The sequence below is a fragment of the Quercus lobata genome, chromosome 11 (genome assembly GCF_001633185.2).
Source record: "Quercus lobata isolate SW786 chromosome 11, ValleyOak3.0 Primary Assembly, whole genome shotgun sequence".
In the NCBI taxonomy this organism is placed as follows: Eukaryota; Viridiplantae; Streptophyta; class Magnoliopsida; order Fagales; family Fagaceae; genus Quercus; species Quercus lobata.
The window spans coordinates 15895594-15911638 of NC_044914.1; the positions used below are offsets into that span (position 1 = coordinate 15895594).

The 16045-nt window shown below is 36.3% G+C and overlaps 1 protein-coding gene across 1 annotated transcript; it reads right to left on the reverse strand.

Annotated features, from left to right (window-relative positions):
* Window positions 1–1207: 1207 nt before the first annotated feature.
* LOC115966457 (phytosulfokine receptor 1-like) lies at window positions 1208–13206 on the reverse strand. The gene is made up of 2 exons (XM_031085689.1): window positions 11649–13206; window positions 1208–3350 (listed from the first exon to the last, which is right to left on the reverse strand). The coding sequence occupies exons 1-2, from the start codon at window positions 13204–13206 to the stop codon at window positions 1462–1464; spliced, it is 3447 nt and encodes a 1148-aa protein (XP_030941549.1). The 3' UTR covers window positions 1208–1461.
* Window positions 13207–16045: the final 2839 nt, after the last annotated feature.

Consider the following 16045-nt stretch of genomic DNA (forward strand, 5'->3'; position numbering starts at 1 on the left):
CTTCTGATTTAATGGGTTTGTTGGTTTATGATTTAATGGCTTTCTTTGGTGGGCGCGTGGCTTGGTGGTGGTTTGTTGGGGTTCGGCAACAGTGGCAACTCTGATCACTTTAAAGATTGGCATGGATTGATGGTGGGTTTTCTTCAAAATTTTGTTTTAGGAATGTTGTTGTGATTTGCTGGGGTGGCTAGTGGTGTAGCAATGATTTGGGTCCGTGTTGTAGGTGATTGTTGCTAGGCAGAGGACTGGGTAAATGATTGTTGCTAAGCAAGGGAGGTGGTTATAGTTTGGGTAATTGTTTTGATATGGTGGTACTGATTTGGTTTAGGTAAGTGGTTGTGTAGCTGCTCGACAGTAATATTATTGTTTCTATTGATATTGAATACTTTGATGATTGGCATGTGGTGGTGGGGTGGTTGGGTTTGGATGGTGATTGAGTTGGGTTTTGGGTTTGTACATAGTGGAGAGAGAGAGAGAGAGAGAGAGAGGGGAGGAAGAGAGACAGAAATTAGATAGAAAAGATTATTTTTTTGGGTTATATATTTTATTGTGTAGATATATTATTTTAATGTGTTGTATAGGAAAATAAAAGTTGGGATGTTGGGTGTGTTGTAAAATGATATGGTATAATTGATAAAATAGGTTTTGAGATGGTAAAATATAATTTTTTGAAGAAACCAAATGTGAATGCTCTAACTGATTGGGCTTGGGAGAACTTTTCAGTCCATTATTAATTATTTCAATATTAATAAATTTAAATATTTTTTTAATTAGAAATTTCTAAATCTGTTAATATTGAATTGTGATTAAGAACAGCCAATGCTATTGTCCATTGTACCTAGATAGATAAATCACTTTGTTATATACTGCAGAATATGAGCAGCAGGATAGAGTTCCAAAGAATTTCCTCCTTTTGTAAAATATGTTACTATCTAATTTTATAAAGAACAATTTTATACCATTGAGTTGGCTTATCAGACTTGGAATATATGTAGTTTGTTTTAAATCTAACACACATATGTAAAGGGTTTGTGATGTTTCCTTCCTAAGAGGTATAGAGCATGTGTATGTACACTTTATATGAAACTGTAATTTGTGTATACACAAATTTTACTATTAATAGAAAATTTTCTGCTACGATTGTTTAAATGATTGCTCTCTATCAATAGAACTAAACACACTTGTATATACATGACATATGATAGAATAAAAGAAAGATTAAATCTATTTTTCAAGATTTTTCCCATGTATTGCACGGGTTAACGACTAGTACATATATAATATTCTTCCAAACTATCTAACATAAAACATTATAATATTATTTGTGCACAAGTAACTTACTATTACAATTAAAGCTCCAACCACAATTGAAGCTACATATGACTGTATGATTAAATAATTAATATTACCGTACCTATCCGATTTCCATATGAACACAAGGAAATCTGGTCTCGCTGTCACTTAAGAGGTAACAAATCTTATGTACTTCCTTTTGTGCGGCTTTGGCAGTGCCAATCCGGACATGAAGCAACATATGACAGTAAGAACAAAACCTGTTGCAGCTCCGATTATAGATGGTAGACCAATGATTGTCCTTTTTCTCTCCCTTATAGAAAGAATAGGAATTTGTTCAGACTGGCAAGTACACTCTGCATAACAAAGACCATTGTTTCCCTCGAAGCTTGTATTCAGAAAAGTATCGAACTGGCTTCCTTGAGGAATTTTCCCACACAGCTGATTATAGGATACGTTGAAATTTGACAGAAAGCTAAGATCTATCAATGAATGAGGTATCTCTCCTGATAGTTTGTTATGAGACAAATCAAGTTTTTCCAAGCCTGTCATGCCTGATAAATTATTTGGAATAGGGCCTGAAAATTTATTCTCTTTCAGATTCAAAACATGAAGCCTTCTCAAATTTCCTAACCCTGGCCAGATTGGGCCTTGGAGAATGTTGTAACTCAGGTCTATAGTTGGTCGACAGCTTGAAATTTGCCTATAAATCAAGCTTGGTAGTCCAGCAGGGTAAAGTTCAAAGCTTGGCACAGGCTCTTCCATTGTGACCTTCCCACTTATTAGGCTCCGAAGTTCAGCCAAACTCTTTGGAATTTCACCTTTGAGAGAGTTATTTGACAAATCCAAGTAAAAGAGGGATTCAAACTTTCCGAACCATGATGGTATGTTTCCACCCAAATGATTCCAAGACAAATCCAAAAACTGCAACTTGTGGCAACGACTCAACCATTCCGGGATTGGACCTCTGAGTTGACAATTGGCAAGAAATAGACTGTTGAGGTTTTTGAATTCCAGACTCACATCATTTGGAATTTGTTCATCATCAAAGTTCCTTGTAAGGCCCAACAGACTTAAATTCCTACAATGTTGTAGAATACTAAGAGCTGATAATATATTACTAAGGCTAGTGTTTACAAGTGCGAGGTGTGTTAGAGACTTCAAATTCTTGAAGTTATTAGGGAGCTCACCGCTAAGATTGTTGTTCGCAAGATTGAGTGATTTCAATCCTCTGCAGGAGAAAAGACTATTAGGTATTGGGCCATGGAACAGATTCGAACTAAGACCTAAGGAGACAAGATTTTTCATTGCAGAACAGTTGAGGTTGATTGGACCACTTAGAGAGTTTCTGTTCAAAAATAACATTTGAAGTGATGGGGAGTTTACTAAAGAAGTAGGCAAATGACCAGTGAATAAATTTGACATGGCTGAGAATCGCTCAAGCCTTGCTAGTCTCATAAAAAAGTCTGGAATAACTCCAGAGAACAAATTAGAGGAGATATCCAGTTTAACAAGGTTAGAGAGGTTACCAATTCCATTACTCAGTGACCCAGATATGCTATTACCCTGAAGATTCAGTTCACTAAGATTTTTTAGCTGGAAGAGACTCTCAGGCAAACTCCCTGACAAACTATTTTCATCAAAAGAGAGATGTTGCAGGGAAGTACAATTAGCCAAATCTTTTGGAACTTCTCCAGAAAAATAGTTATGAGAGAAATTAAGCACTCGAATTTTTGTAGATATTGTACACATACCTTTGATGTTGATGGACCCAACAAAAGCATTGTTGCCGATGTCTATGATCTCTATGTTTTGCAGATTAAACAAGTCATCTGGAAGGGACCCCTCCAGGAAATTATGAGAGAAGTTCAGAACTCTCAATTGATTCAAGTCTGTCAAAGATCCACAAATCTTCCCAACAAGTCTTTTGCTGCCAAGTTCCAAGCCAACTACCCTTCTGCCAAAACCAGTGGAATTATCACAGGTGACGCCAGTCCAAGTGCAGCAACCAGGAGAGTCGGTGCTGTTCCAGTTCCATCCAGGAGTTGTTGGAGAAACTAGTTAGGCTCTCAAGTCATCCGGATTGCATGTCAGTGTCTCAGAATTCAGGTTTGGTAGTTCAAGACTTAGACTTAGAGCCATCAAAACAAAGAACAAACAGACACGTCGGAAGAACATTTTAGGTGGATGCCAATTGCCAAAGAGATGAAATTAGAGAATGCAAAGTACTATACTAATAAGATATGTAATTATACATGCAATTCTAGCAGGTGTGTTCGGACCTCGGTATTCGTTATTTTTTAATTGATCAAAAGTCTGAAGACTTCGATTCTTATCCCAGTAAGTCTACGTACGTATGGACAAAGCCATGTTGATAAGATTTAGATGGATGGCTATGTAGACGCGCTGGCGTGTAGCATTTTTCAACAGTTGTGATAGAAGTGTGGAATTTGGTGATAAGCAAGTCTGGTTAAGTTTTTAAGTAGTCTCTAAGTAGCTAGGTAATTGATTGACTAATGGCCATTTTGAAAGTAATTGAATACTAATCCTCTGTCCAAAATTTTGTATTCCATTATATGCTCAACCGATTATAACTTTTTTTTCTTTTTTTCTTTTTTTTACTTTCATTGTAAAATAATCAAAATTTAAAATAAAATTATTAAAAAAAAAAAAAAAAAAACTTAGACCAACATATACTACAATTCATGGCATATCAAATGGAACACAAAAAGTGTGACAAATGATTTGTATTTATCAGTAATTTATATGTGACCGATGCTTCTAAAACCGTTTCGGTAATTTTTTGAACTTTTTTTTATAAGTATATCTCTTGTCTATGTTCTCTGGGGACTATTAAAGCATGGGTTTTAATTGTCTCACGTTTTCTTAATACACTCTACACTCTCCATAATTTTATGTGTTATACATAAGAAATTATCAAAAAATGTGAAAACTTTGATGCAAAGATAATTTTCGTTAGAGCATTACATTCATGGAGCCCAGAATTGTCCATATTGGCATTTAATTGATTTGACTAAGTCTCAAGAACTTGAATTCCAAGTCTTTAGGCTGAATGTTGGAAGTCATTTGGGAAAATGAGGAAAGAAGTAAATTTCAACAACACTGTTGCCGAAATTCTAACAAAAAGTATGAGAGAAGAGAGAGAAATGATGTGATGGTTGGAGTGAGAAAAAAATTTGAATTTTGGTAATGAGGTTATCGAAATTCCTGTTGCCCAACTCTACTGCCCAGATGAAGTGCCCAAAGGAGAGAAGTAAAAAAGTAATTGTGGCAACCAAGTTGCCGGAATTGTAGGGGAGAGGAGAGAGAAAAAAGGAATTGTGGCAACTAAGTTGCTGAAAATTGGAGGAAAAAAAATGTGGCAACCAAGTTGCCGAAATTGTAGGGGAGGAGAGAGAAAAAATTTAATAGGAATTTTGGAAATGAAATTGCCAAAAATGGAGGAAAAAAAAAGAATTGTGGCAACCAAGTTGCCGAAATTGGAAAAAAAATGGAGAAAAATTGATTGTGACAATGGAATTGCTGAAAATGGGAGGAAAAAAAAAGAATTGTGGCAATGGAGTTGTCCAAAAATTGGAGGGGAGAGAGAGAGAGAGAGAGAGAGAGAGAGAGAGAGAGAATTTTCAGGTTAAAAAAAATATTTTGCAATATAGATTCTTATTCTAAAAAGTACACATATTCTTATTCTTTACGTATGCCAGTAGTTGTTTTGACTGAAGCAATTTGGTCTGTGCCAGTATGTCATATACTTTCATTTCATCCTATAAAAGTAACAACTATAGATTCTATGAACGATTTTCCCTATGAAACAAATAATTATAGATTCAAGTACATTGATTCTTATTCTCAACAACAACAAAAAAGCACATAAATTCTTATTCTGTGCTAGTGCTAATATGTGAATATGTTGCAGAACCTATCCATGCATGCCTCGAAGATAGAAAATTATGGAAGAAAAAGATGATTGATGTGCACACTGTAAAAAAAGAAAAAAAATAATAAGAAAGAAAGATATTCTTTGCATGATTTGCCCTATAAAACAACGAAACAAGATTCTTGTGTTTGATTCTTTGCAAATATTCTTTGTAGACACAATAACAAAACAAAAGTAAAAGTGAATATATGTTTATAGTTAAGTAATTAGTTTGTATCAGAGTGTCCCATCTTGGTCCATGTTGTGTTGTATTTGGTCAATTGGCGTATCTAGTTATACAGTTTAAAATATAAGAATTTAACTTGTATGGAACTTGCATCCTATTTAAACAGCGCTAATGCTACTGAAGTTTCCATGATTCTTATTTTCTACTATTTTTCCCCTAAAAATTCTATCAGCCTTCTTCTCTAATCTTATTCCCCTCATAATTCTATCAACCATTTTCAATTCATGCATGCCATACATTCTACAAACAACTATAAGAAACAACACTTTCAAATATTTATCCATTCTTTATCTCTTACAAGGTGAGTTATATCTCTGAAGTAGTTACTTTTTTTTTTTCTTTTTTTATAATATTCATGTTGATATGTTTTAGGGACATGGCTAAGCATGAAAATCATGTTTCTGTTAAATTATTTGTTAATGAAAATCTTGTTTTTGTATTATGTGTTTTGCAACATGAACTAATTTGTATGATATGTTTTAAATTATTTGTCCATGAATTCTTGCCTAACATTTCATATAGCAATAATATATTTCAAAATTAACTTAAACTAGTAAGTTGTTCGTGCGATGCACAGATAATTTTATGATATTTTATGTAAAACAGTTTTGAATAATGTTGTACATAAATTATAAAATAAAAAAATAAAAAAAAAATTAAACTAAATTAGAGTAAAGAAACATATACATTTTGATATATTAAAAACTGGTTTAGTAGCTTCACTACATATTTGTAGCCTTCTTAAGGTAAGATTATTATTATTTTTAAAATCATGAAACCAAAAATAAATGCAAAAGAGTAATGAGACCATGAAACAAACTAATTTGTATTGTGTTCACATATTTCATACTATGAAATAAAAGTATACCCAACTCTTTGACTATCTTCCACTCATCGATAATACGACATTAAGACATGGTGGGGGCAAGTGTGTACGCATGTGTCTTATAGATGATTTAAAATTAAACCATGATAGAATATAACTTTACATTGCGCACCAAATATTCTCTCTACTTATATACCCAAAACAAAAACTAACTAACCAAATTACCTAACCTAAATCATATTTAAGCCCCCAATTTAAAAAGAAAAAAAGATTACCCGTAGGGGTTTCGGTGTCTTGATGGTGGTGGAAGGTCAGTATAACGGAGGTGGTGACCTCTCAGATTTCTCTTTCTCTCTTTTTCAAATGTTTTGTTAGTCTCAGGTCTTTTATTTTGGTAATATATAGTGAAATAATGCCTTTTATTTAACAATCCACTATTTTTGTGTCTCTTTATCTCTCTCTAGAGTCTTATCTCGTTAGTTATTACTATTAGCCCTTATTATTTATTTATTTTTATTTTAAAAAATACTAAAACAGTGGGTATGCTAAAAAACATGAAGAATAGTGAAAGGTGTGGTGTAAGCTTAATCAATTAATGAGATAACAGTAAAATAAGATAATGTGAACTTTTGGGTAAAAAAAAAAAAAAAACCTTAATGAAAGAGGTAAGAGAGTATAAATGCAAAATTAGAGTGCCACTAGATAGGACCTCATGCACTCTCGCATGAGGTCTTTGAGAGAGAGACATTTTGTAACAACTTTTATTTTACAATATTCCTCCAATTTTTTTTTTTTTTTACTCATTCCTTAAACTGAATAATTATAATGGTTATGTGTGTGCAATTTATAAAGGTAAGATTAATTTTTTTTTTTTTAAAATCATGAAACAAAAAATAAATGTAAAAGAGTAACAGGACCGTGAAAATCAAATAATTTGTGTTGTGTTCACACATTTAATGCTATGAAATAAAAGTATGTCCAACTCTCTCACTGTCTTTCACTCATTGATAGTGCGACATTAAAACATGGTGTGAGCAAGTGTATATGCACGTGTCTTATAGATGATTTAAAACCATGGTAGAATATGGCTTTACATTGCATACCAAATATTCTCTCTACTTATATACCCAAAACAAAAACTATCCAACCAAATTACTCAAACCTAAATCATATTTAATTAATCTCCTAATTTAAGAAGGAAAAAAAAAATACCCGTAGGGGTTTCGGCGTCTTGATGGTAGTGGGGGGCCAATATGACAAGGCGACGTCCCCTTAGATTTCTCTTTCTCTCTCTTTCAAATGTTTTGTCAGTCTCAAGTCTTTTATAGTGAAACAATACGTTTTGATTTTTGTAGTAAAACAATGCGTTTTATTTAACAATCCACAACATTTTTTATGTTTCTCTATCTCTCTCCAAGGCCTTGTCTGGTTAGTTATTATTATTAGTCCTTAATTATTATCTTTTTGCTTTTTTTAAAATATTAAAATGGTGAGTATGCTAAAAGACATGAAAAAGAGAGAAATGTGTGATGTAAGCTTAGGCAATTAATTAGAGACTAATGAGATAACAGTAAAATAAGTTAATGTAAACTTTTGGGTAACAGTAAAAAAACTTAATGAAAGAGGTAAAAAATATGCTATATGCAAAATTAGAGTGTCACTTGGCAAGATCTCACGCACTCCTGTATGAGATCTCTGCTTATATATATACATACATATATATACATATATATATATTGATGATTATTCCTTTATAACTTCTAATCTCTAATCAACATGAGTCTCAAAAAACTTTGTGATTGGACTTTATCATACGTATAAAATAAGTATAGATTTTTTTTTATCTTTATTATTATTTTTTTAAAAGGATATTGCTATTGTGTTCATCCTTATAAGAATTTAAGCATAGATTAAATTTTCATTATTTTTGACAATTTTTCTTTGATCTCTTTATAATTTATATATTGTGTTGGTTTAAATAAATTTTTTCTCAAGCTTTCAGAGGATGGACTTTAGATAAGATGTTCAACTTTTATACGCCAAGCATTGACTATAAGTCTTGTACATGGAACAAATAGAGATAATAAATTAAGAATATGGTCCATTTTGGTCAGGCTTAGCTTGATTTGTCTAGACATCAATTTTCTCTCTTGCCAAAAGTCTGACTTATTTTAGGTTGAAGTTTTCTTAATTATTACTTGTATACAAAATTCCAGGATCATTAAATTGGAATAAGTCCCTTACTAACCTAACCAATTGGAATAGGATGAAATTTCTTTCCATCCACACTAAAAGTTGTGTACACTCCAAATTTTTTTTGCATCTCATAATGATACGTTGTTGATAGGTGTCATCAAAGTCCAACGTGATTGAGAGTTGTAATTGAGACTATGGCCTAGAAGCTTTACTATTCAATAATTTGCGAGAAAAATTAAACACTCATTTGATGCAACAGGATACAATGGAATTTGACATTGTATGCACTGGGGTTTGTTCTTGATGTTGTGAAATTGCTATAGGTACTAAAAACTCTAGTTTGATTAGCTGGCAAGTCATGTTCGTTAATCGTGAAAATTCTACAATGGAAAACTTTTGTATTCCTACAATAAATGTTTTGGAGAGAAAATTGTTAGTCCCCTCATCCCATTGGGACCCCCTATTTATACAAAGGAAAAAGGGTCCAAAATTCCTATGTGTGACATAGTTACATGCAATTTTTGTGCAAATGTGCCTAGATTTCTTTTAAAAAATTAATTATAATTTTAAACTCTAATTTGGTGATTTTTATATGATTTTTGTGGTTTGATCTTGATTCAATAAAGACATATTAGCCAAAAGAAACGAAGGTAAAGCTATTAAAGAAATCTGTATTTTCAGATTAGCAATTACATATGACTAATGTTGTATTGTCATTTGTGGTTATGGTATGAATAAGCGGTATGTTGTTTGGGCGATTGGTTGAGGCAAAGCAATTAACCATATTAAAAGGGATTAGCAAATTTTGTTTCTCCTTTACCATTTGTGGTATGTATATGCCTTTTTCACATATGCTCAACTGAAGCACCCATTAGGATTTCCCTTAATTATAATAAACATATTAATTTTTTTTTAAAAGAAGTTTTATATTTATTAAATGATATATATATATATATATATATATATAGAGAGAGAGAGAGAGAGAGAGAGAGAGAGAGAGGGGTTCAAGTTATACCTAGTGTAACTCCTTAAGAGTTACACCTTTTTTATACCGTAGATTTCTAATAGATCCAACAGTTGAAAAAGTAGTGTTAAATGATTAAGGATTTCCACCTTATTTACTTAATTAATAACAGATTTTCTCTATTCTCATTTATTACTTTCCATAAACTTCATTGGGTCTTTAATTGTGTCTCTTTCTTCCTAAAATTGCTCGATATATATGAATCTAGGCAAAAAACAAGGACTAAAAAAGTTCAAAATTTTCTTCTCTCAAAATCCTTGGGTGCCGGTGAGTAAGATCTAAAGATATACTATAATTTGTGATTTTATAAGTACACTTAGTCTGTCAGAACTACCCCTAAACAATTCACAAAATGAGCAAGAGCCTTGTGGCTTCCAGTTTCAACACATTATACCAAAAACACATGACAAAACTCACATCTATTGGAGATAGGGCGGATATGAGATAACAAAATAAAATAAAGAAGTGAACACACACAGATATATATATATATATATATATATATATGTTTTATTATAATGTTGAAAATAAATGATGACCAGAATCTACAAAGAAGTATCCATTTGGTTAATTGAAAAAATTGGTTGATTGATGTTCGTACAGTTATGAAAAGCATGTTGAAAGTTCAAAAACGTGTAAAAACACCTTTGAACGTTTAGACCCCCAAATTACAACTTAATCAATTCAAGCTTTATGACAAACAACTAGTGTGCGGAAAATGAACATAAGCTATAAACAGAATTGGAAATCAATCTAAGCCAATTATAAATCACATCCACAGCAGAAAATAAAAGGCAAAGATAAAGGGAAGAGAAATGCAAATACAAGGACAACACACGATGTGTTATCGAAGAGGAAACCGAAGCCCTCGCATAAAACCTCTCCGCCGCCCTCCAAGCGGTAAACAATCCACTAGAAAATACAGTTGGGATACATGGACAGCAATAGACCCTCCAAGCCTAATCTACCCAGTGCACCTAAGCCCTCCAAGCTTCTTGCTCCAACGAGGTTGCGCCGAACCTTTTTCTTTTCTAGCTTCCCGGATTCCGCTACTAAACCATAGCATCCGCCATCCTTGGCATCTTCCAATGCTTCCCAAAACTCCAAGAACACTCAACACTCTAAATGGGTGTGGGTAGTGTTTGGATAGAAATCTCCTCTCAATAGGTATGACAATGAGAGAGGGAATGAGAAGAGACTACAAAGATTTCTCTCTAAGAATGAGTAGCTCTCTCTAATTGGGTGGGTGTTTTGAAGAAACCTCTCTTAGGGTTTTTCTTTCTGAATAGCCACACATATCTTGTGGGAATGAGGGGTATTTATACTGGTGTGAGAATGGAATACGAAGAGTCAGTTTTTCCAAAAACAGGGCTGGCTGGCGACTTGACCTCGCGACTTGACTGAGTCGCGAGTTCAAGTCGCGAGCTAACTTAATGGCCAGTCTGGATTTTTGTCGTGTAGTGCTCCAGGTGGCGTGACTGTTCAGCTCCCCTGCATGCTCTGCACGTGAGCAACTTTTGGCGGCTTGCAAGCCGCGAGACACCCGCGAGTCCTAGCCGCGAGTCTCTGCTTCACTGCACTGTCTTGAGCAATTCTTCACACTCTCTCACACACTACCCTTACATGATTCCCACCTAAATACAAGGTTTCTAAGTGCTATATTACAAGCAAATTTGTCATGGAATAAAGCCAACACATGGTTGATTAAATTCAACCTTACACATGTAATAATCAGATTGGTAATGAATGGGCTTGCTTGATTCAGGTAGTTAACATCTAACATGATAAATTTGGCCTGTTTTACTATCACCGTGTTGAATTCGTTTTTGTGGTTAAGAAATATTTGAACCATATATATACTCCTTGATACAAGAGTTATAGGCAAGGGATATTTTCATTACAACACCTTCTAATTATAAATGAAATATGTATTATGTATAATGTCTACAATATTTTACTTTTTTTTTTTTTTTTTTTTGATGTGAACTATGACAATTTTAATAAGAAGAAGAAAACAGTACATCAGAAGTCACTAAATGCTCCACAAAAGAAGGACAAGATTCTAACCAAACGACAGACTCAGATAAAGACTTTGCATGCTGGGCTAACCCATGCGCTACTTTATTACCACACCTTGGCACAACAGAAAATGAACATTCTCTGAACCGAGTAGCTCGATATACAGAGCCAGATATCAGATTGCAGATACTGGCAGGAGAAGTGATTGAACCGGTTAGGGAGTTATGAACCACCATGGAATCACCTTCAAAGATAGCTGAACTGAAACCATGATCCCAAGCAAAACGCATACCTTCCTCCATCGCCTTGGCTTCAATCTCCAAAGAGCCTAAAGGAGCGTGGATCTTCATGCTCAGTGCAGCACGCACCAACCCGAGATGATCTCTGATAACAACACCAACACCCGCAGCTCGTTGTCTCTCAAAAACTGCACCGTCAACATTGACTTTGAGCCACGGTTGCTGAGGAAGAACCCATCCAACGGCGACCTCAGGATTCTTGATCTTAATACAATGATTTGCCACTTGAAACTCCTCCAAAAATTCCAACGTCCAGCCAGCAATACCAGAAGCTGATTTGCGAGGCCCCCCTACTCGAATCTCATTTCTATTGGACCAAATGCCCCAAGCCACAGAAAATAACCGAGCCAACTCCTGAACCGACCACTGTTTCACATTCAGGGCATACCAAACCAGATTAATAAAATCCCTCACCGCTCCAACGTCTGAACCAAGATCAATATTCGCAGCTGTCCACACCTCTTTAGCTTTAGCACAATGCCAAAGCACATGAGCCGTGGACTCCACAGCAGTCCCACACTCATCACAAACATCATCTTGGGTTATTTTCCGAGAGAACAAATTGGCTTTCGTGGGCAGGATATTCCTACAAGCACGCCATGCAAAAGCTTTGATTTTGTTGGGTAGCGGCAACTTCCAGATACAACGCCAAAAGGACACCATGGGCTGTGAGTTCGAGCTTTCTCCTTGATGAGTATCACACCGAGCTTGGCGAGCTACACGGTAAGCACTACTCACAGTGAACCGGCCTGAAGGAGTGTAGGTCCAAATCAACCTATCAGCAGGCAGCGACAAACTAAGCGGAATAGAAAGAATAGCTTCGGCATCGAAAGGAAGAAAAACCTCATGGATTATATCTGACTTCCAAGTTGCTGTCTTTGGGTAAATCAGGGCAGAAACTAAGGCATCATCAGGGAAGAAATGAGGCACAGTTGCAGGCTTGTGTGATGGCGGAGAGGGCAACCACTTATCTCTCCACAAGCTGACCGAAGCTCCATTACCAATCTGCCAGCGACATCCTAATTGAACAACCTTTTGAGCTTCCATAATACTACGCCAAGAATATGATGGATGCCTCCCCAACGACGCATTTAAAAAATCACCATTCAGAAAATACTTAGCTTTATACACTCGGTGAAATAATGAATTTGGACAATTCTGAAGCCTCCACCCCTGTTTAGCTAGCAAAGCAATGTTTAAAGCTTTCAAATCTCGAAAACCCATACCTCCTTCCTCTTTTGGTGCACACATCTTGTCCCAACTTAGCCATGCCAATTTATTATGGTTTTCCTGTTGTCCCCACCAAAATTGCCTCACCATGCCTGCAAGGTCATCACACAGAGCATCAGGGAGCTTAAAACAACTCATAGTATAGGCCGGAATAGCTTGGGCTACTAATTTAATCAAGATTTCTTTGCCTGCACTTGACAGAAGCTTCTCCTTCCAGCCAGATAATTTATTCCCCAATTTCTCCTTAAGATCATTGAAGGTATTCCTCTTAGATCGCCCCACCAAAGAAGGTAACCCCAAATATTTTTCATGTCGCCGAATCACTGGAGCCCCAAACCTCCTTTGTATCTCCTCCTAAATCGGTCTTGGAGTATTTCTGCTAAAAAACAAAGAGGTTTTACTCCTATTCAGTTGTTGCCCAGACACTGATTCATAAACTGAAAAGACTTGCTGCAAAACTTGACACGCCTCCAAGGTAGCTTGGCAAAAAATCAGGCTATCATCTGTAAAAAATAAGTGAGAAATATGAGGAGCACCGCGGCAGACAGCTACTCCTTTGATACTGCCTCTCTCCACCTGCTGTCTAAGCAAACCAGATAAGCCTTCAGCACAAAGTAAAAATAAGTAAGGAGAAAGAGGGTCCCCTTGACGTAAACCCCTAGAAGGAATAATACGCCCTTTAGGTAGCCCATTAATCCGAACAGAATAAGTAACAGTGCTGACACATCTCATTATAATCTCCACCATTCGTCTATGAATGCCAAGTTTTTCCATAATACCCTTCAAACAAGCCCACTCCACCCTATCATACGCCTTGCTCATATCAAGTTTCAACACCATCTCCCCAACTTTCCCAGTTCTTTTATGACTAATATGGTGCATAGTCTCATATGCTACAAGAATGTTATCAGTTATGAATCGACCCTTTGTGAAAGCACTCTGGTTTTCACTAACAATGCTAGACAAAACAGTTTTAAGCCTATTAGCTACAGTCTTTGAGGCAAGTTTATAAATAACATTACAAAGACTTATAGGCCTATACTCAGTAATTTTATGGGGATTCTTAACTTTAGGAATAAGAACAATATGGGTGTCATTAAAATTTGGTGGAGTTATCCCATGATTCAGAAAATCCAAAACTGCTTGTGTAACACAACCACCAGAAAGAGACCAAATTTTTTTATAAAAGAGAGGGGGCATACCATCCGGACCAGGGGCTGTTGTAGGATGCATCTGATTAAGAGCTTGTTGCACCTCCATTGCCTGAAAGTCACGACCAAGCAACCTGTTCATAGGCTCAGAAACCACCACCTGCACTGTATCAACTACTTTCCCAATATCAGATGGATTGGAAGTTGTGAATAACGACGAAAAATAATCTTTAACAATACTCTCAATTGCTTCAGGAGTGTCCTGCCAAGTACCCGAACTATCCTCCATGCCCTCAATCAATTTTTTCTGATTTCTATTGGAAGCTTTAACTTGAAAAAACCGAGTATTCCTGTCACCAGCCAACAAGTACATATTCCTAGAACGCTGCTGCCACATGACCTCTTCAGTGTCTAGCCATGAACCCAACTCCTTCCTCACACTTCAAATTTCCTCACCATGAAGCTCGGGTTGCTGCTCTAATCGTTGTAGATTGGCTTGTAAAGCCGAAATACGACGCCCCACATGGCCAAACTTCACCTTGTTCCACCGTTGCAAAGCCTCCCTACAAGATTGCAAGCAATTGTGGATTGGGGAGCCCGAAGAAAATGAAAGACCATGCTCCCAGGCCTCACTAACCACCTCTTGACAACGAGGATCACGAAGCCACATGGCTTCAAATCTAAATAACTTCCCTGTTCTCATTTTGTTCCTGGTGTCTCGGCCCCATTGGAGGCAAAGCATGTAATGATCAGACTCTACTGTTGATATATGGGCCACTCTAGCATTAGCAAACTTTCTCATCCACTCCTCAGTAGCCATTGCCCGATCCAATCGAGCCCATACACTATCTCCATTCTCAAAATGTCTCGACCAAGTATATCTTGCACCTGTATACCCCAAATCCCTGAAATGGCAAACGTCCACAACTTCCCGAAATCTATCCATCTGTCTCTCCGGTCTAGGCTGTCCTCCCAATTTTTCAGAATTACTAAGGATCTCATTATAGTCCCCAATACACAACCAAGGTAATGTATTGCTACGTCTGAATGCCTCAAGAATTTGCTAAGTCTCCTCTCTCTTACTCGTATCTAGCTGGCCATAAAAACCTGTGAAGCACCAGCTCCCTTGCCCATTGCTACAAATGATCTCAGCATCAATAAACCACTTCGAATACCCCCTGATGTTAACAACAGTTTCAGGTTTCCAAAGAAGAGCTAAACCCCCACTCCGACCCTCACTCGGGACAATTAAACCTTGGGTAAAACCAATGGAATTCTGAATTTCCTTCATCTTATAATGTTGCTTTCTAGGAATCTTATTTTCCATAAGGAAAACTAAGCTGGGAACTTCTCTCTCCACGTTGCTCCGTAGAGCCTGAACTGTGCGGTGGTTCCCAAGCCCCCGACAGTTCCAACTTAAAGTACTCATTGCTTCCGGCGGTGCTGCCTTGCAGCCACCGCCGATCCAAATTCATTTTTCAATAAATCACTCACCACAAGAACTTCATCATCTCCCTTTCTTTTCTTCAACTCAAGATTTTCAGAGCACTCAGAAAAATTAAGATTTGCCTTATTTTTACGTTTAGTGCCCACCTCCACATCATTTGGACTTACTGTACCCACAGCCTTGGTCTGGACCTGTAGCCTCTTCCAAGTTCTGGTATTCGGCCCAAGTCTACTATTGGATTTGCCCAAATCCACTAATAATGTCCCTGTCTCATTCTGGCCATGTTCCACCAAATCTGAGTGAATTGGTTGACAACCATCTACCTGCTCCATCAGAGAACCGGCCTTAGTAACATCCAAGCTAGGTTGACCAGAAGATG

What these genes read in the sequence shown, in the direction of transcription:
- LOC115966457 (XM_031085689.1), bottom strand. Translation starts at nt 13,206, where the DNA reads ATGAGTTGTTTTAAGCTCCCTGATGCTCTGTGTGATGACCTTGCAGGC. An exon ending in TTCTGTTGTGCCAAGGTGTG is followed by an intron (nt 3,351 to 11,648) that starts GTAATAAAGTAG and finishes GAGCCTAACTAG; the next exon opens with TTTCTCCAACAACTCCTGGA.